Source organism: Eurosta solidaginis, chromosome 2 (assembly GCF_040869045.1).
Source record: "Eurosta solidaginis isolate ZX-2024a chromosome 2, ASM4086904v1, whole genome shotgun sequence".
Lineage (NCBI taxonomy): Eukaryota > Metazoa > Arthropoda > Insecta > Diptera > Tephritidae > Eurosta > Eurosta solidaginis.
Genome location: NC_090320.1, coordinates 308280544 through 308302906, shown reverse-complemented (window position 1 = coordinate 308302906; position 22363 = coordinate 308280544). Strand labels below are relative to the sequence as shown.

The following is a 22363-nucleotide window of genomic DNA, read 5'->3' as shown; positions in this document are numbered from 1 at the left end:
ACATATAATTACAAACAATTCAAATAAACTATTTCTATTATCTTTCTTTGTTTTTTTTAAAGACCCGACCATTTTTTGAAGCGATGGTCGAGAGAAGTTAGAGTTGGTCGCCCCAGCATGATTTGACAACAAGTTTAATAGCTAACTTTTCATACATAACTAATAGTAAATTATTCTGATATTATTTATGTTTTTGTATTGAATTTTGGCAATATTTTATATCTGATTTATGTTGTGCCAATCTAGTTTTCAGCTTAGCTTTAGTGGTATATTATATTTAGGGTATTTCCGTAAAAAAGTCGACTACTAGCTAGTTTCAAGTTATCAAAGATTCTGTCCTTAGACGTTTTTAAGATGCCAATTTTTTCGATATTCATGGTCCTGGGATCTCGGTATTGCAAATACGGAATAAGTCCGGGTGAGTGAAGGTTTTAAATGACAAAATAGATATAAATCCAATTTACTATAATCCCTTTTCACAATTCGTAAGCGACTTAAAAAGCTAAACTTCACTATAGAAGACATATGAATGTATATTCCGATTTGCCAATTTATGTCCTGTGCGAATTGCGAGAAGTAAATAAAATGAAATAACAAAAAAACCAATTATCATAAAAATATATTATAACAATAATAATGATAAAATAATTATTGTTAGGCCTTGAGCTCGATATTAACTCGCGATATTACAAATCAGTAGGCCGATATAACAACAAAAATAGTTCTAGGCCTTGAGGTCGAATTCGAAACTGGTATCCGTAAAAAACTGAAACCAAAGCTTTTGTGACAAACAAATTATATATATTCAACTGGTATACTGAGATACTTCGCTGAGATACAGCCTTATCAGCAGAATTTCTGGGATACGTCCTCGTAAATAAAACTTTTAAGTTACGACCTTTCAATTAAGATAGGTCAATATACAATTTAAAGCAAATTTTAAATAATCGAACTGTTTGCAAACACACTGGACCGAAGCCACGTATTTTTTGCTATGCAACTTTCAATCTATTTCTTGAAGATATTTAAAAGGTATTGTAACGAATTTTCTGCAGATCCTCTATTTGCCCTTTTGCTAGGTTCGTATCGCTAAGCTGTTGAATAAATAACTCCAATATTGAAGAATGGAAAAATGGCCTTTATTAAAATACTTCACAATAACACTCAAATTGTGCAACGAATAGCTTAATAACCAAACTGATAGCTTAAAGGAAACGGACTTTCAAAATAATACTGCTATTGCTCACTAGATATCGTCTTAGTCGTAACTGCTTGACAACTCAAATCAAACTGAATTCCAGCGCCTCTACATCTGCGGCCTTTTATACTCTCTGGTTTCCTCGTTCGCATCTTCTAGAATCTACTAGCATTGTCCATGAGCTCTCAAACTTCTCAGCTATAACTAAAATTGCACGATTTTATAGCTTCTCTCATACCCCATGCTTGTATGTGTGAGCGACACTTCCACAATTATAATTGCCTACATTTAGGAGCATCTCAAATAAGATGTCTGCATATGATTGTGCTTTGCTTCTCAGCTGCGTGTACCTACATATGTGTAGACATAATGATTGATTCGTTTATGTAGATACAAGCGACAGTCTGCTTTATTGTTGTTGTGACTTTATTTACTTAGCATGAGACTAGGGATGTGAGTATCACTTAGTGTCACTCATAGTCGTCACACTGCCCTCCACCTAAGTCTGATCGCCCCGATCAGACAAATCTCCCGATCTAAACGCTGCTAGCATCTCCAATTGAACCACTCTTCTACATCGAGGTTTCCCAATGGTTTGTATGCGGTAGATGGTGTCACTGATCTTCTTCACAACTTTGTACGGGCCTTCCCAACTGCACCGAAATTTGGATGGGACACCTTTCTGTCGGTGGTGGTTGTATAGCAGTACCAAATCTCCCTCTCGGAAACCTTCTGAATTATTTTCCTTGTCGTACCTGTATTTCATCTTACTACTCATTATCCCGGATCGTTCTCTCGCACTCTGGTGCTGAGCCAATGAACTACTTCGTAGAGCTTGTGCTTGACGAATTGGTTTCGCATACTCAGTATCATTCCCACATTTCACAACAGTAGTGCGCTCCGGCTTGAAACTGCCCTCGCATTCTTTCTCGGAAATTCGTTGCTTCGTTTTCCTGCGTCTTTTAGGTTTTGTCAATGCCAGTGTTTCTCTCGCAGGTACTTTTGGTGTTGCTTTATTTGGCCCATTCAAGCTATTAACCTTTGCCTTTGACTTCCGTGGTTTTTGTCGAGTCTTCTCTACCAGTACTCGATTACTACTGAACCCTTTTTCCTTTCCAAACTAAAGTTAAGTGGTATGTCCTGGTTCTTATAGCGCATAATTTTTCTCCGCATATCGATCCTGATGTCATGGTCAACCAAGAAGTCCACTCCCAATATGACTTCATCAACGATCTCCGCCACAACGAATTTGTGTAAAACCATGACCTTCCCAATTAGAACTTCACATATCACTTCTCCCTGGACTTGGTTATACTCGCCTGTGACCGTACGCAACCTTGCTCCAGGTAATGACTTTACTCTCCTGTAGACCAAATCAGATCGAACCAAGGAATGAGATGCGCCCGTATCTACAGTCAGTACATGTTCTTTGCCATCCACATTCCCTCTGACGGTAAGACTACTCGATTTTCTACCAATACACAGATATCACAGGGCATTCAATAGCTGGATCTAGCTCTCGATCTCTACCTCTTAGTCGCTGTTGTTGTTGTTGTTGTAGCAATGCTCGCCCCACCTAATAGCCGCGACCAATCACAAATTGTCATCAATATCCTCTAACGGGAGTCCAAGGAAACTTGCCGTTTCAACAGGGGTGGAATATAAGGAAAGGGGTGTTAGAGGCGTTGGTTCCACATTACAATTGAAGAGATGGTTGGTGTCATGTGGGGCCACATTGTAAGCGGGGCATACATTTTGTATGTCGGGGTTGATTCTGGATAGGTAAGAGTTTAACCTGTTACAGTATCCAGAACGAAGTTGAGCAAGAGTGACACGCGTTTCCCTGGGGAGTATGCGTTCCTCTTCCGCGAGTTTTGGATAATTTTCGTTAAGCACTGGATTCACCGGGCAATTCCTGGCATAAAGGTCCGACGCCTCTTTATGGAGTTCAGCAAGGACCTGCTTGTGTTTTTTCACTTCATACGGCTGGGTTCTCAGGTGCCGTATTTCCTCAAAATGCTTACGGAGATGACTCCTTAAGCTCCTAGGCGGTGCTGGTTCGTCAATCAGATGTCTGTTGGGATGCCCAGGTTTCTGGGTATTCAACAGGAACTGTTTAGTCAGCATCTCATTTCTCTCCCTGATGGGGAGTATTCTCGCCTCATTATGCAGATGGTGTTCTGGGGACATAAGAAGACAGCCCGTGGCGATTCTGAGAGCAGTATTTTGGCAGGCCTGTAGTTTCTTCCAGTGGGTGATTTTTTAGGCTTGGCGACCATATGGGTGACGCGTAGTACGTAATCGGCTGGCTGATTGCTTTGTATGTAGTCATGAGCGTTTCTTTATCTTTTCCCCAAGTACTGCCAGTACTGAGGATTTTGTTACGTATCTGAATTCTCGGAACAATTGCGGCTGCGTGCTCACCAAAATGTAGATCCTGATCAAACGTCACACCCAAGATTTTGGGGTGTAGGACAGTCGGTAGCGTAGTGCCATCGACGTGGATGTTCAAAATGGTCGACATTTGGGACGTCCATGTTGTAAATAAGGTCGCGGAAGATTTAGTCGGTGATAATGCCAGGTTTCGCGAGGCGAAGAAATTGGAGAGATCAGGGAGGTAGCCGTTTATTTTATTACATAGCGCATCGATCTTTGGGCCTGGGCCTGTGGCCATTATTGTGCAGTCATCGGCGTAGGTAACGATTGTGACTCCTTCCGGTGGTCAAGGTATCTTAGATATGTAGAAATTAAACAAAAGTGGGGATAGGACACCACCCTGTGGCACCCCTTGTTTAATTCTCCTTGGTTTTGATGTTTCGTTTCTAAATTGCACCGATGCCTGCCGACCACCCAGATAATTTGCGGTCCACCTTTTAAGACATGGGGGAAGGGTAGACCCTTCCAGGTCTTGCAGTAACGAGCCATGGTTGACCGTATCAAAAGCTTTTGATAGGTCTAGCGCTACGAGTACTGTTCTATGGTGGGGGTATTGATTTAAACCGCAATTTATCTGGGTGCTAATGGCATTTAGCGCGGTGGTAGTGCTATGGAGTTTTCTGAAGCCATGCTGATGAGGGGCTAGCTGCAAACTTGCTTGGAAATAAGGGAGCAAAATTGCTTCAAGCGTCTTTGCCACTGGCGATAGGAGAGATATCGGACGATACGACTCACCTATGTTAGCTGGTTTCCCAGGCTTTAGTAGCGGGACCACCTTGGCCATTTTCCATTTCTCAGGTATGACAAAGGTGGAAAGAGACAGGTTGAAGACATGCGCTAAATATTTGAAACCCTCTTTCCTTAGGCTTTTAAGCATCGGCATGGCTATGCCGTCTGGGCCCACTGCTTTGGATGGTTTAGCACGACCAATGGCGTCCTCAACCTCTTTAGCGGTGATGGTGATTGGTGACGCGCTGAATTTGTGTTTATGTGCGTGTCTATTGGCTCTCCGTCTATCTTTGTCGACCGTAGGATGCATTATATATTGTCGGCAGAAAGCGCTCGAGCATTTTTTCGCGTCCAACAGCACTTTGTCGCCAAAGGCGATGGAAACTTTGTCTTTGTGCTTAGTCGGATTCGATAGGGACTTTACGGTGGACCAAAGTTTACCCACACCGGTAGAGAGGTTACAACCTCTTAGGTGTTCCTCCCATTTCGCCCGCTTGTGTTCATCCACAAGCAATCTGATGCGTTGGTTTATATCCCTTATTTGGGGGTCGCCTGGATCAAGCTGTCTTATAAGGTCACGTTCTCTCGCTAAGTTTGCGGCCTCCGCCGGGAAGTGGAGCCGGATTTCGGGAATTCTCCCGGCGAGAATGAAATGTGCCGAGGCGGATTTAATGACCTTACGGAAGGCACGCTCCCCTTGGCGGGCATCTTACTCGCTCTTGCTCATCTCCTCCAGCTTTGCGTTTACGGCCACCCCCATTGTTGGAACTACTAGGATCAAGATCGCAATGACGGGCAATGTGACCGGGCTTCCCGCATTTGAAGCATTTGAGATTTTTTTCACTCCGCTTGTGCGATCCTTTCAGCGCCTCTTATATTGCGTCTACCCACTCTGGCCTTTCTATTTCCACACGGCGTGCTTTGAATGCGGGCTTGCTCAAAAGCGACGCTGTTTCTTGAATCAGTGCATAGGATACCGTTTCAGAAAATGTTAGTTTTGGATTTGCATATGTAGCCCGCTTCGTTTCCACATCTCGTATGCCATTTATGAAGCTCTGGATTTTTACCCTTTCAGTGTATTCCACGGGTGCGTCCGCATTTGCAAGATGAGCCAATCTTTCAATATCTGAAGCAAACTCCTGCTATGTCTCATTTGCTTTTTGGTAGCGGTTTTGCAACTCAATTTGGAATATCTGTTTTCTATGCTCGCTTCCATAACGCCTCTCGACAGCGGCCATCAATGCTTCATAGCTGTTCCGTTCGTACTCTGGAATAGTCTGTAAGATTTCGGCAGCTGGTCCTTTCAGTGCTACGAAGAGTGCAGCAACTTTATCTTCAGCATTCCAGTTGTTCACTGCTGCGGTCTTCTCAAACTGTAGCTTAAAGACCTGGAAAGGAACAGAACCGTCAAAGGATGGTGTTTTTACCTTTGGATTGCTTGCTGAAACAGCTGGGCGGTTTAATTGCAACTCTTGTATACGACCTCTCAAAGCATCCACATCGGCTTCGATTTTTTCCTCAAACTGCATTATTTTCTCGTCCATACGTGTTTCGAGTTTTGATGATATACGCGCCTCTTGCGCTTCGAGTTGTACTGTTATGCGTGCCTCTTGTTTTTTCAGTTGTGTCTCCATCTTTGATGTAATCTGTGTCGACATTTCTGCCATACGCGTTTCTTGTGCTTAAATCTTCGATGTAATCCGTGTCGACATTTCTGACATACGCGTTTCTTGTGCTTCAATCTTCGATGTAATCTGTGTCGACATTTCTGACATACGCGTTTCTTGTGCTTCAATCTTCGATGTTATACGTGTCTCCTGCGATTCCAATTGTGATGACATATACGTTTCCTGTTCTTCCATCTTGGATGTTAAACGTGTCTCCTGCGATTCCAGCTGAGATGCCACTGTCGATGTTTGAGCAGTTATTGCAGCCAATATCATGTTCAAGTCTGTGTTCGTAACTGTCTGCGATGTTTCGGCTTTCTCTTCAATTTTTGTTGTTGTTTCGTCCCCATCTGGATAAAAGACAAACTCGTCCACATCAATTCCTTGCGACTCCATTACCTCTCGTAGCCGTGCTTGAAGTTCGATCTTATTGCCGGTTGTATTTAATCCACGGCTCTCCAACTCCTTTTTCAGTTGCTGGATCTTCAATTCACTGAACTTTCCCATGTCCAAGTTTATTTATTTATTTATTTATTTATTATTTAAAGTCGACGACAAACTATGGTCGACTGCATAATATAAAAGATATATAAATATACAACTCAAAAGATAAAATTTAAGATATATCGAGCTTTCAACAATGTTATATTACAAACAAAGAAATATTAATGAACATTACTATTTAATTTCAGAATATAATAATAATAAGAAATATGAGCAGAAATAAGATCTTATGCCGAAATCTTATACTGGCGGAATGCATCAGATTCCGCTCAGCATGATTTCGGAATGCAGTGGATTCCAATCTCCCTGTTGGAATGCAACAAGATTCCAATCAGCATGTCATGGGAATCCGGCAGTGCTAAGAGTAGTGTAATGAGGATACGCCATCACAAGGCATAAAAAAGTAACATGACCTGTGTTGTTGGAATGCACCGGATTCCAATCAGCTCGATGCCTGACCCATAAGATTATACTGCCGGAATGCATACGATTCCGGTCAGTGACTCTTGAAAAAGCATGTTTTTTACGTTGTTGAAATGCACCAGATTCCAATCAACACAGTACTGTCTTGTTCCTTCATAATGAGACATGTTGATAAATGTTCCTCCATCCTTAAACCAGATAGTTCCTGTTTTTTTATCGAAGAATAAAATGCCGGCAAATTAAATTAGCTTGTATCTCTTAAATTAGATAGGCAAGTATTGCATTACGTATAGTGGCAAAAGTACATTCAAGACTGATGCAGCTATACATTGTAGTGCGCGCACCAGATAAGAAGAGGATTATTTTTAGCAAAGTTTCGTCGACAAAGGGGTAAATAGAAAGGAACGTAGTGTCTGGATACTCTAGGGGGAACCGCAAAAAACAAGCGGCTGAGGAGGTCCGCGGAATCAATTTCTCCAATAATGAGCTTATGGATGAACAATACCCCCAGTAATATTCTCCGATTTTCCAGAGTGGGTAAGTTAATAAGAAGAAGTCTACTTCTGTATGGAGGAAGGTGGAGACTTGAGTCCCAATTAAGGCCGCGCAATGCAAATATCAAAAATTGCTTTTGAACTGACTCAAGACGCTTTATATGCTTTTGAGAAACAGGGGACCAAACGCATGAGCAATACTCGAGTAATGGACGAACCAGCGATGTGTAAAGAACCTTAGTGAGGTACGGATCATCGAACTCTTTAGTCCATCTTTTAACAAATCAAGTAAACCCAACGCTTTGTTGGCTATAGATGAAATATGCATGTTAAAATTCAATTTCGGATCAAAAAGGACACCTAGATCATTTGCAATAGATATACGCTCCAAAGGCGTACCATCTATTACATAAGATTTCAATGCTGGCTTCACTCGGTGAAATGTCATATGCTTACATTTAGAGCAATTTAAAGCTAATAAATTTGTTGTGCACCAACATTGGAACGAGTCCAAGTCGGCCTGAAGAAGATCCAAGGAACTCAAATCGGTGGGACAGTAAGTGTAGCAAAGTTTTACATCATCCGCATACATTATAGTATGGGAATATAAAATTGTCTGTGGCAAGTCATTAATGAAAAGGGCAAAGTGCAAGGGGCCTAGGTGACTTCTATGGGGTACGCCGGAGGAAACTCCGAACGATTCCGACAGATTGCACTTGAACAGGACTTTTTGGGTCCGGTTAGAAAGATAGCTTTTCAGCCACATTAATAGGTGAAACGGAAAGCCCAGTAAATCAAGCTTATGAATAAGCAACTCGTGGTTGACGGTATCAAATGCTTTGCTGAAGTCCGTGTAGATGACATCCGTTTGCTTGTTCGCTAAAAATCCTTCCATAACTATAGAGGTGAATACAAGCAAATTTGTAGTGGTTGACCTTTGACGAATAAAACCGTGTTGGCATGGAGATAAAAGACTAGAACACTGATATTGCAGTTGATTGGTGACAATCTGTTCAAAGACTTTAGGAATGACTGAAAGTTTAGCAATACCCCTGTAGTTTTCAACTTTTGACCTACTACCTTTTTTATGCAGGGGTATAATAAAAGACTGTTTCCAAAGTGCCGGGAATGACGCAGATCCCAGAGATAGCTCAACAAATTTTAAAATAGGCTCATACATGTTTTCGGCGCAGTACCTAAGCACGCAGCTAGGAACACCGTCCGGTACCGGAGAAAAGGTGGGCTTCAAAGATTGAAGACTCTGAAGAACAATATTACCATCAATAGCAGGATTCCTAATGTAATTCGAGCTATCTAAGCGATAGGGATATTGACCAGAATGAAAACCACTGGATGAATACGTGGACTTAAAGAACTCAGAAAATAGTTCAGCAACGTCGTCATCAGTGCAAGCTTTTTTACCTCCAAAGGTTAATGAGGAAGGATACCCAGAAGTTTTCCGCTTTGAATTTACGAAACTGTAAAACTTTTTTGGATTTCTAAAAAAATGGGCTTTACAACAACTCAAGTAATTTTTATAACAAAGCTGATTAAGACGGTGAAATTTAGAACGAGCTATTAGATATTTAGAGAGGTCAGCAGATGCTCCAGATTTCTTGAACCTCTTATAAAGCCTAGATTTGATGTTATTAAGTCTGATAAGTTGCCTTGAAAACCAAGGGGGCTTATTCGAACATAGGGTATAGCGAGTAGGAATGCAGGTATCAAAGAAGCTATCAAGCGTACTGTAAAATATAGAGATAGCCGAATCGACATCAGTGCAAGCATAGAGATCCGACCAATCATGGGAAGCCAACAGATCTTTGAGCATAATGAAATTCCCAATCTTCGGAATTTACTCAACAATTCCTCTTCTGACACCAATTATAACGAATTTTCTGCAAATCCTCTTATTTGCCCTTTTGCTAGGTTCGTATCGCTAAACTGTTGAATAAATAACTCCAATATTGAAGAATGGAAAAATGGCCTTTATTAAAATACTTCACAATAGCACTCAAACTGTGCAACGAATGGCTTAATAACCAAACTGATAGCTTAAAGGAAACTGACTTTCAAAATAATACTGCATTTGCTCGCTAGATATCGTCTTAGTCGTAACTGCTTGACAACTCAAATCAAACTGAATTCCAGCGCCTCTACATCTGCGGCCTTTTATCTGGTTTCCTCGTTCGCATCTTCTAGAATCTACTAGCATTGTCCATGAGCTCTCAAACTTCTCAGCTATAACTAAAATTGCACGATTTTATAGCTTCTCTCATACCCCATGCTTGTATGTGTGAGCGACACTTCCACAATTATGATTGCCTACATTTAGGAGCATCTCAAATAAGATGTCTGCATATGGTTGTGCTTTGCTTCTCAGCTGCGTGTACCTACATATGTGTAGTCATAATGATTGATTCGTTTATGTAGATACAAGCGACTGTCTGCTTTATTGTTGTTGTGACTTTATTTACTTAGCATCAGACTAGGGATGTGAGTATCACTTAGTATCACTCATAGTCGTCACAGTATAATTGAAAAACTTTACAAGGTATAATCGGAACAGCTGTCGCCTTCTCCGTCCTGATGCCACGTTGTTTAAATTTTTCCCAAAATGTTTAATGAAACAAATTTAGTTCTTCTGTAACTAAACAAAATAATACAGGTAGACAAATGTGTACATACTGTGACGAATACTAGCAACACTAAGGGGTACTATCATCTCTAAGCCGATACTGAGCAGTGACTTGTATGCACATAACCAAATTAATCATTATGTCTACACGTATGTCCATACAAGCAGCGGAGAGCAACGCACAAACACATGCATATATCTGAGATACTCCCAAAAGTAGGCAATAATTTGTGCATGTATCACTCACATATACACGCGCATATGAGAAGCTATAAACGTGCACCTGTAGTTATAATTTTATAGCTAGTAAATAAGTAAATTCTGGAATCGCCTAGAATTATGGAACGAGGAAATCGAAGAGTATAAAAGAGCGCAATCTGAGCAATCAGCATTGAGTTTGATTTAAGCAAGCTATCAGTTGCGAAGTATAAGTGTTATTGTGAAGTACTTTAATAAAGACCATTTTGCATTATTGAATAGTGGAGTTATTTATTCAACAGTTTAGTGATTCGAACGTTAGTAGAAGGTTGCAAATAAGCGGAATTGCAATAAATTCGTTACAATACATATTTAAAAATGCTTTTATACATACATATTTGATAAAGGAATATAAGGTACATACATATGTATTTCAAAACAAGCTCGATGCAAAAAATTATTTAGCACAAATTCATAAATTCATTGAATTGTTATAAACAGTTCTGCTCAAGATTGTTTATATTGAAGTGCAAATCACAATACGTGTACAAAATTGTATATAAGTAAACTGACATTTTTCTTGTATTTAAAAAATAAATTTTTAAAAAATAAATTTTTAAATATTCAAAATGTTCAAAAGTTTTAATGTATCGATTGCTTCAAACATTTCGCGAATCGCTTTATCGTCACAATACTCAAGAGTAATCAAACTTAATTCTCAAAGTCCAGCACTACAACTTCACTCACCACCGGTTGATATTTACTTCGTTTGTTATTGTATTAATATGGCATTCAGATTATCCCCACCAATTTTTTTACGATACGTGAATTATTACCGGAGTTACAGCTTCGGAATTTTGGTGAAAAACTGAGTCTAAAAAAGCCGGAGCCACGCCCATTGTTTTAAATTTAGAATCGATGTTGCTGGCGACCCAAAGTTAGTCCAAATACAATATTTCAACGAGTTCGCTTCATTAATATCTAATCTGGATAGATGCAAAGTTTCAGCAACTGCTCGAGTCTTAACTCAGAAATGAATGAGACCACGAAAAAGTATTTCAGGCTAGACCTGTGGAGAATTTCATGATGTTCAACTTCGAACTGAGCGCGAAATTCGAGTATGACATAGGAAGCAAGGTATTTGCGAAGTACAAAATTTTGCGAACCCTGGTCTTGCACATGCGACATATCGTGGCTTTTAATACCATTAGCATTATGTCAAATAAAGGAGTATGTAAGTTTCCAAGTTTTATTTCAAATTCCGAGGTCTAAACCTTAAAAAGACTGGAGTAAGTTTTTCTTAATGAATCAATTGAATACAAATTTTTTTCAGTGCCATAATATTTTTCAATAATCTTTAGTTTTCAATGTGTTAGTGTAAATTTGTTTTCTATAACCATGATTCAATCACAAGAGGTTTGCTCGGTTGACAAATTTTTTGACAATTTTTTGACAATTGCAGCCAGTTTGCTCCAAAATCGAATTGACGTCCTTTAACTGTCTTGATTCTTTGCGATTTTTCGAAAAATATTAGTAGTAGGAATAAGAAGCTATTAGTTTATAAATACCCGATAAGTACTGAACTTAGAATTTTTTTTTTTAATTTTTTTAATTTTATGATGAATTTAGTAACCATGCCATGATCTATTAGTGTGGATGGACACAGGTAATTTTATGAAAAGTGAGGATACCAAGAAATCATGCACTTTCGTAAGCCTATGAACATACGAAACCTAAACCAATTTAAAATTCATCGTTCAACGTCGAAAACTCGACTAGTAAATCGATTCACGATAAAATGTCATAACGGAATGTACTCATTGAGTGTATTAACTTATTTATTTCGTATGTTCGGAATATTCGTCTCCATTTAAGAATTTATGTAATCGTTTTATATTTGGAATATTATGTATATACTTATTTGGAATATTCGGACCTCGTGAGGTAGTATCGAACTAAGGTGTTCCGAATATTCTAAATTAACGGTCTATCCGAAACACTTCAATAAATACTTAAACGGAAAAGAGCTTTCCGAAATTTCAAAATAAAACGGGAAATACTCCCTGTGTAGCAGGACCGCACAAAAGCTTAACTCTTCTGTCAAAATTTAGGCCGGAATATAAAGTTCTAAGACAATAGCCATTTTCTTTTATTTGTCAGTTCATTGCGGCTGCTGAGTAGAGTATCACCCCATGCCGGCTGCCAGTTCGAAATCGTCCTATCTCAAAATACCTTTCAAAAATTTCTCACAAAAAACAAAAAGCCCTATATCAGAATTAGCTTGAAGTACGCCCATCTCAGAATGACTTTCTTTAACTCCCTCTTATGTCAAAATGCATTGAACTTATGCTCAGATAGGGAGTTTCTGAAACAAATTTTGAGAGCGTATTTTTGAATAAAATTCTTACGTACGGCATTCTTCAAACAAATTCTGAAAGAATGACCAAACCAACATATCTCTAAATCAATTCACGAAATATGTAGTGGGAAATGAATTATTGCCTCAAAAACCTGTTGGCATTTACAAATTTATTATCATTACTAATATACTGCTAAAGGTACTTTTCTACTACAATTTTCGCTGGAGAACAAACCTGTAGTAATTGAATCATGTTTTATAGCGAAGTGCTCGTTCATCATATGAAAGTGCTTTTGCTTTGCACTTACATATGAAAATCAAAACATGAATTTTATTTATATGTGAGGGCATACGGGAGTGCTTTGAAATTTACTAAATCAGTCAAACTAAAACTTTCATTGATTTCGATTAACTAACATTATGGTGTACAAGGCGTTGTAAGGATGATTATCAAGAAGAAGCAACGAGCTATTGGGATAACAACACTTTGTACTGAATTCGCCTTAACTTGAAGTGTAAATTTGTATCTGTAGTTGTTGTAATTTTGATGAACACGTGAACTGTGGGTAAAAATGTTTTGCGCAGGTTTAGCTTTGATCTCCAAACCGGTGTTGGACCTATCCAGGGTAATTTTTTATAATCTTGGCCGAAGGCCGCTAATGCCGAAATGTGTTCTGCGCAAAAATACTAAGATGGATCCCACCACCGGTTTCGGCGCGCTCCGGTTTTTTGTAAATATCTTTTGATAGAAGACTCACCTAACGCTTTGAATCTTTCAATTCCATCTGAAGATGTTAATTTAGCCGAAGTTGATTCCATCGAGTTTAAATGCATCCGAATCTTACTAGGCCGGGGTCATATTTACTTAGCCGTTTGCTATATTCCACCGTCTTCTGATCTATCAGTGTATATGCACCATATTTCACTGTTACAATCAGTCAATTCGATGATAAAGTCCACGGACTCAATGATTGTTTTAGGCGACTTTAACCTGCCACATATATCTTGGAATACCGTTGATCACAATATTGTCCCCGCATCATCCAAGATGCATAACAATGACTTTTTGGATGGAATTACTGATCTTTGCCTTAATCAGATCAGCTTCTTTCCGAATAAGTATGGAAAATTCTTAGCTTAGCATTTGTTGACGACATATCTAAATTCGCTATAAATCGGCGTGAACCTCTTATTTTGCCGGAAGACGTTTACCATCCTTCTCTTGAGATAACTTACGAAATCATAAGCAACGAAGTCGGCTGCACTAACAAAACACGTGTCTCTACCAGATGCTTTGATTTTTCCAAAACTAATTTCAACAATTTAAATAAAGAGCTTTCTGAGATAACGTGGCCTCGATATAAAGAGGATGTAGAGGAAAACGTTTTACATTTTAATAAAACCATTTATACTTTATTTGAAAAACATATGCCCAAACGCACATGCTCGTACATTGAACCAGTGCAAGCCTGGTTTACTAAAGATTTAAAAGCTTTAAAAAATAAGAAATCACGTTTATTCAAATTATGTAAGAGAACCGGTTTACATTCTCATTATGCACAGTACGCTATTTTCCGTCATAAGTATTTTGAACTTAATAAAAAGTGTTATAAAGCTTACATATGTAAAATTAAAAGAAACATTATTTGCCATCCGAAGTCTTTTTATGATTTCGTAAATTCTAAACGCAGAACTAACGGGTTTCCTTCTGCCATAAAGTTTAGAAATAGCATTTCCAGCGACGATCAAGAGATTGCAAACTTCTTCGCTCAACTCTTTCACTCTAATTACTCTGCTGTGGTTGATTCATCACCTACAATCTATCCGTATGAGCTCCATTGTAGTAACTCAATATATGCCCCACATTTGCTGCCTGAAGATGTTCTACTACTTCTAAATACCCTAAAAGAATCCTTCAAATACGGTCCCGATTTGATCCCAACATGTTTTCTTAAAAAATGTGCGGAATACATTTACCAGCCCCTTACTGATCTGTTTAACCTCTCTTTAAAAAATGGAATTTTCCCGACGGCTTGGAAGGAATCTTTTCTTATCCCACTCCATAAAAAAGGAAGCAAGTCGTCTATTGAAAACTATCGTGGAATAGCAAAGCTCTTCGCTATCCCTAGCTTTTCGAAGCAATCGTTACTAATCACCTTACATTTTCGATTTCTACATTGATAGATAGTTCTCAGCATGGCTTTTGTAGAGCCAAATCAACCACAACCAATTTGCTTGAATTTACAACTCATGTCTTTAATGGGTTTAGAAACAATCATCATACCGACGTTATATACACTGATTTCAGCAAAGCATTCGACAAAGTACGCCACTCATTACTTGTTTATAAACTCGAATTGCTTGGTTTTCAACCTGGCCTAACTCGCTGGATCTCTCCTCCTATCTTTGCGGTAGAACTCAAAGAGTCATTTTTAAAAACATTTGTTCGAATGTCATCGATGTTCCCTCCGGTGTGCCTCAGGGCAGCCATCTCGGTCCTATTCTGTTTTTGATCTTTATAAACGATGTTTCCACAACTATAAAATATTCTAAAATTTTAATGTATGCCGACGACGTAAAACTTTTTAAGTCATACGCGTCGGTTGAAGAACGTTCTGTACTCCAGGCGGATTTAAATCTTTTAGTTACTTGGTGTAATGCGAATTGTATGCCTCTCAACATAGAAAAATGTAAATCCATGTGTTTTTCACGTGGGAACATACAGCCAGCTTCCTACACAATTAATGGCCAAACTATGGAAAGCGTTGATGTTTTTGTTGACTTGGGAGTTACAATGAATTGCAAACTTAGTTTCAACCCTCATATTAATGCCACAGTCAATACAGCGAGATGAGTTTTAGCATTTGTGAAAAGATGGGCAAAAGAGTTTAGTGATCCTTACGTTACAAAAACCCTTTTACATCATTGGTGAGGCCGATATTAGACAATGGATCGATAATTTGGAATCCGCGTTATCAAGTTCAAGTGGATAGACTAGAATCAATTCAAAAACAGTTTTTACTTTTCGCCTTGAGAAATCTTCAATGGGACTCTCCGTATAATCTTCCTCCTTACACTAATCAATTAAAAATAATACATCTGCCTTCACTTGCAAGTCGTAGAGAAACGCTGGTGTACTATTTATGGCTAGACTTTTAAATGGATAGATTTCAAGCCCATTTCTTTTGAACGAAGTAAACTTGAATATTCCATGCCGAGTTTCAAGGCATTATAAACCTATAATTCTTAAACAATGCAGAAGCAATTTCCAACTGCACGAACCTTTTCTATGTTTGTGTGAAGATTATAACTCTCACTCGAGAATAATTGATGTTTCGGACTCCCTCTGTGCCATAAAAAAGACGCTTCTATCTTCTCTTAATAATTAAAAAATTATATTTATACTTTTAGTCTATTGTATTTTGTGAATCTATATTTCTCAGCTGATGAGTTTCTCTGTATCTGAGCGGTTTTAGATCTCGGCGCTTGAAGCCACTGCCTCTCAAAGACTCAAATAACACATAAATAAGAATTAGGATACAAAAAAAAAAAAAAAAAAAAAAACAAAAACAAAAATAAAAAATAGTATGTATGAATTAAAAAAAAAAAAAAAACAGGATTAGGCTGGTTTCATCGGGCCACTTGAGGGCAGTGCGCTGCCACAACGTAAATAAAAAAAAAATAAAACATATAAAAAAAAAATATATACAATTTTTAATTTCCGCTGCGGATGGGTCCAAAACGCGTCTTTTCACACCTCTCCCGATATTTTTGGAGGAGTTTTAACAGTTGCCAGCTAATTACCTAAAAGTGCTATAAGAGTATAGGGGTTGAGCAGCTCTGGTTATAAAAAATCTCTGAATATTAATAAATAAATCTTACTTCACTGGAAAGAGTTTTTAACACAGAGCACCACGGTGTTCGTCATTTAATTCTTCTAAAATTTTTGCAATATTTTCTACTGCAAATGCTTTGGCAATTTTCTTTTTTAAATATAGTTTACTCTATAACATAAAATAAATAAATAGAGTCATTACTCACAAAAAAATAAAAATGGTTTATAAAGCTTTTAAAAATTACATTTTCATACGAATTTCCAATTGAAAGAGCTTTATAACCTATTTTATTTTTTTTTTTATACATAAGGAGGTAAGGATCAAAACTAAACGCAAAGCTCGCGGGAATTTTTAAAGTTAAAAAGTTAGCACAAAAAGTGCAACAATGTGGAAATTTTTCGTCCGCATTTCTTCTTTTTCGAAAGATGTTACAAATCCCGGGATTACTTTTCAATAATAGCGGGATTTTTGGAGCTTTAGAAGAGTCGGACTCGCATCCCTACGGCGGTTACTTTTATTATGAGAAACAGTGAATGTAAATGGTGCTTAGTTAGCTTAATATTTTTTTCTGGTCCTTTCAACAAAAAACAAACTTAGGGTTTTTTACACAGCTTAATATATATAAAAATGAATACATTCATAAATGTAGCTATAACTCACCTGCTTAAATTCACCATCTTTTCCAATAGCATATTGCAATATATACTCAACGCGATCATTGAAAGTGTTCTTAGAATTTTGCCATTCGAGCGTGAGTGGTACACCCAACGACAAATTTCCAAAACCCGCGATAAAGCTAGTTGGTGTTTCAGGAAGCATTCCAGATGGGATGAAGGCCCCTACACCGCCGGCACCATGTGCTAGCAAACATGCAGCAGCTCCTTCCATGGCTACACGAGGCGCTTTAATACTACTTGGCAAAGTCGGAGTTGTACTAAAAATGTATTCATCAGAATAATCTCCAATACCAGCACGATCGGTACTAGCATATATTCGAAAGGTATAGGACGTTCTCTCCTGCAATTTATTTACTTTACACATACAATTTGTACCAGAATATACAATCTGATACTCTTTTGCACGATGTACAAACATTTCTACATAATATTTGGTAAAATCCAAATTCTTTCCCTCACCCCACTTTAATTTTATAAAATTATGGCCAACGCCTGTGCATTCAAGAGACGGAGGCGCTGGAGGTGAAGGCAACGTTGTGAACTTCGCGTACGCAGAATATGGCCCAGCACCAATACTATTTATGGCTTGTAAACGAAATTTATATGTCGTCTCTGGCATTAATTCGGTGACTGTGTAAGTTGTTTTAGTATCTGTTGTGGTAATTGAGTTTTCAGCATACTCAATGACGTAAGCAGTAATGGGCGCTCCATTGCATTCAGGTTTTGTCCAGTTAAGCGATACTTCATTGGCGGTAAACTCACAGTCTTGTATTTGTGGAGCAGTAGGAACAGCAGCTGGTGTTTGTGCATTTATATTCGTTGACCACTTACTGACACCCGCCATATTCATAGCGTTTACACGAAAGTAGTATATAGTGAATGGTAATAAATTACGCAAATCAACGCTTGTTTGCCCACCCTGATAACATGTTTGGTATGAGAGTGTCCGTGTTGATGATTTCTCTAAAATAGAGTCGGAATTAATTTGACCAGTTGCATTCTCCAAGCAGTATTCTAAGATCGGTGCACCATTACAAATTGGCTCTTGCCAATTCACAAATAAATGTGTCGCCGATCTAACCACTACTTTTAAATTGTTAGGTGCGTTAGGAGGTGCAGCAGCTGCTGAGAAACGAAACCATGATGACCAAGCGCCTGCACCAATACGGTTGATGGCACGAACTTGTACTTCATAAGGACAACCAGGTTGTAAGTCCTTAACTACACAATACGCTTCTCGTCCACGATATATAATTGAATGCTCAATAGTTTTATTTTCAATATCAAACTGTTCATCTGAGGGCCGTCTCATTTGAACTTCAAATTCTTGTACTGGCGCCCCACCATTGTATTCTGGCTTATCAAGTCTTAAAACAGCTGCATATGGGCCTGGCGGATTGTCATAATATGGTGGTGGTGGTGCCGCAGGTACTATAGCTTCTGAAGTTATATGTGCCACATCAGAATACGGACTAGGACCTGCAGGACCTTCACAAGAGGTGCGTAACTGGTATGTAGTACCTGGTTGTAGACGATCACACGTGGCTTCTGTATCTGAGCCACTATAGATCCGTTCAAATTTGGCACCAGATGTAATTTCAAGAAAATAGCGAAGAATTTCTCCACCTCCCGTATCTGTGGGAGGATCCCATCGCGCTCGGAAATGTGTACCATGTATTTTCCCCTTAACATGTGGTTTACCTGGTTTTCCTGGTTTCTCAGGTAACGTTTGAAAGGTGACCTCACTAGACCAAGGGGAGCTGCCGGCTTCGTTTTCAGCACGCAAGCGAAACTGATAAGACGTTGCACGACGCAGTTGGCAACACTCGTGAACACAGTCGGGCCCATTGTAAGCGTTAAGGTAGCCGTGTCCTGATTCTCGATCAAGTATTTGTAAAACATAATCATTATCCTGTTGCCGTCTTTCCCACCAAAGGCGAAGAGAATTCGAACTGCTACTTTGAAGTTTCGGTGGCCTGGGTGCTGATGGCGGGTTGCTCGATGTGCTATATGAGCAAACAGTGGAATATAATGATGCACCAACTTCATTCACAGCAGCAAGACGAAAATGGTAAATAGTTGCTGGTTGCAGTTTAGTGAGGGTATAGTGTTTGCCTTTGGTTTTCGTTGCCTCTACAAAATGCAATACATCGTTTTCAGAAGCTTGACATGCAGATCGGGATGCCGCTGGTAAACCGCTTTTACCCTCGTCATATTCCAGTAAGTAGTGTTGAATGGGCGACCCATTGCAGATTGTACTCGTCCATCGTAAATGCAATGAATTTTTTGTTCGCATTACTAGTTTTGGTGGCATTGGTTGAGCTGGCTCACATGGAGGCGTCGTAAATTCGGTTGGATCTGATGCAGAACCCTGCAGTTTTTCATAATGAACCTAATACAAAATTTTAATGTTTTAAAATGTTTATGTTTTCTCAATATATGTACATAAGTGTACTAACCTGAAGCCGGACTACGTATACCTGTCCAGGTTGCAGATCTTGCACAATGCAATCGTATGATGCCCCTTTATAGAGACTCTTGTATTTGCAGTCCTTGGCACGGTCACTAAATAATACATTATAGCGTAGGTTTCTGGTATTTATTTGAGGGTCACTGATTACAGGTGCTTCCCAAATAATTTTTGCAGATCTTGATGTTAAATTAATTACCTAACAAAATAAGGAAATTATTATAGCCTTTTTTACTTATACTTCGTAGAAGAGTTCAAATGTTGATTGAAAAGATGTGGCTATGTATATCGGTAAGATAAAATTAAATTATATTTACATCTGGTTTCTTTATAAACGAAAGCTGTTCTATTATTGTGGCCTGGTACTCCTCTTCGTCTTCAATAGTATTACATATAACATCTTCTCCGTCTTCCGAAGTGTCAGCCAAATGTACAATGCAACTATATTCTGATCCAGTAGCATGTTGGGAATTTACTGGTAAATTGCCATTTCTTTGAGAAATTCGGCGAGTTTGAAAATGGTTGTTCAATGGCTGCTGTGTTTGCTGTGCATTATACTGATTGTGATTGGTGTTTTGGAGAATTTGGCTGCCTGCTAAGCTACTTGAATTAATTGTGGGTGTAACAGAAGTGGATGTTGTTGCGGCCGATGTTAATATTCCGGATGTCGGCATACTATGATTTTGGTTCTGATTATGATTAAGAGGCCCACTTATAATGCAATTGTTGTTTCCAAATGCAAGTGGCTGATGTCCGTTAACATCGCTTCGACGAGGGGATGGAGAATGCGTTGGGGTCGACACGCCAGAATCTAATAGTGTAAATAAATTAAAAATGTATGTATTTAGATCTGTACCAACGAATTTTATAAGAAAGTTTAATTTAAATAAATAAAATATTTAAAACATGAGTGTGCAGGTATTTTTATACATAGTCTGCATACAAAATTCCCTTACTCATTTCACGTTGCCGTTCAAGTTTCCGTAATAACTTTGTGTGCTGGCGTTGGGTCCGTTCATCCTTATGATAGCTGTTTGGTGGCGAAGGAGAGTGCGACAAGGGTTGGTGTGGTTGCTGTTGTTGGTTTAATGTTTGTGATGTTTGAGCTTGTTGTTGATGTGGCTGTACATTTCCAGTTGATAGAGCATGAAAATGTGCTGGCCCACCACCGGGTCCAGGTGGGAAACCAGTTGGCAACGGTGAATAATAGTGGGACGTGCCATTGGCAGTAATCTGGAATTAAAAGTAATATTAAATAATGCATTTAATACAGACCCATATGTTTGTACCATAAAATACATACATATATTATGTATATAATTTAGGTAATATTTTTCATGATATATCCGACCCTGGAGCGCCTAATAAGAATGTTTAAATTTGAATAGGCATCTATAGAAACCACAGTGCATACAGCCTAATAAAGATGCCTGACATCGGAGCAATGAAATAGGCAATCAGAACTTATCCTACTTAAGGAGCACTTCACAACCAAACTTCAGTCTTACTTACAGTTATTGGCTCATAGTCATAGTCAAAATAAAATAGGGTTTGACAGATGGCTCATAGAAAATTATGCTAAAAAGGTGCAACTAAATTCAAAAATTAAAAAAATTACCCCGGAGTGCTCCGAAACCGGAGGTGGGGTCCTCAGTATTAGAACGGCCGAAGGCCGCCAACGCAAGGTGTTCTGCGCAAAAATACTATGGATCCCACCCCCGTATTCGGAGGGTCCCGTGGGTAATTTTTCGGTTTTTCGTTAATATCTTTTGAACGAGTTGAAATTTTTATTTTCCGCCTTCGGATTATTAATACTGATATCAAGACGCTTCGTTTGACATCTCTCTCGATATTTATGGTAGCGTATTAGCAGTCGACTCCTCAACTATACTTTTACCCTGGATTCAAAACGCGTCTTTTGATACCCCTCTTGATATTTTTGAACGTGTACATGCTGTCGTATAGAATTAACGACATTCTATCGTTTACATACATACTTACATTTACAAACATCTTTTCACTTGATTTGCACGTATTAGTGGATCTTTTATCATTCAGCGACGACATAGTTCTCTATAAAAACTTAACAAAACAGAATTCTTTTTTTTTTTTTAAATTATATTAAAGCTTGTCGGAACATTGCGTACCAATCCACAATAGGTAAGAAATGTTTAAACATATGACGTGTACTGCATTGTGAATCAAATTTGATTCACAATTGTGTACTGATTTGGCTAAAGATGACGATTCGCGGTCGTTAATAATATCGATATGATCGATGCATACGAAATCGATTTATAGGCACCAATAAAAATGTATTATTGACAGTTGAATATGATTCTCTTGTAAGGGACTCTTATGTCAAACAAATATAAACAAATGAATTAACCCAATATGGTGCATGTAGCACTTTATCGCTTTTGCTTTTATTTGCATTTTACATTCCGTGACAGCATTATTTATGAGTAGAAATAAAAGAATTTGAGAACTTCAAAAGCCGACCGTATTTATTCCAATAAAAGCAAAAACACAAGTTACAATTGTCTATCTGACATTATATTAAAAAGCATGACGCAATATATAAATGCGTTTAGCACCATCTTATGTATTATGAGCAGTGTTGCCAGAAATTTTTCAAAAAAAAGGCTAGATTGACAAAAGCTAAAAAGGGCTAAATAAAAATGTTTAAGCCTAAGATAAAAAACTAAAAGGCAACTTTCTCCGTTTTATTTAT

The 22363-nt window shown here is 38.5% G+C and overlaps 1 protein-coding gene across 1 annotated transcript in view; it reads right to left on the bottom strand.

Annotated features, from left to right (window-relative positions):
• mtgo (miles to go) overlaps nt 1-22363 on the bottom strand; it is a 218641-nt gene that overhangs the window by 1270 nt on the left and 195008 nt on the right. The window contains exons 4-7 of the mRNA XM_067769037.1: nt 20586-20862; nt 19947-20440; nt 19619-19828; nt 17143-19551 (exon numbers count right to left, since the gene is read on the bottom strand). Of these exons, the coding sequence (XP_067625138.1) occupies nt 17143-19551; nt 19619-19828; nt 19947-20440; nt 20586-20862 (3390 nt within the window). The remainder of the gene's footprint in view (nt 1-17142; nt 19552-19618; nt 19829-19946; nt 20441-20585; nt 20863-22363) is intronic.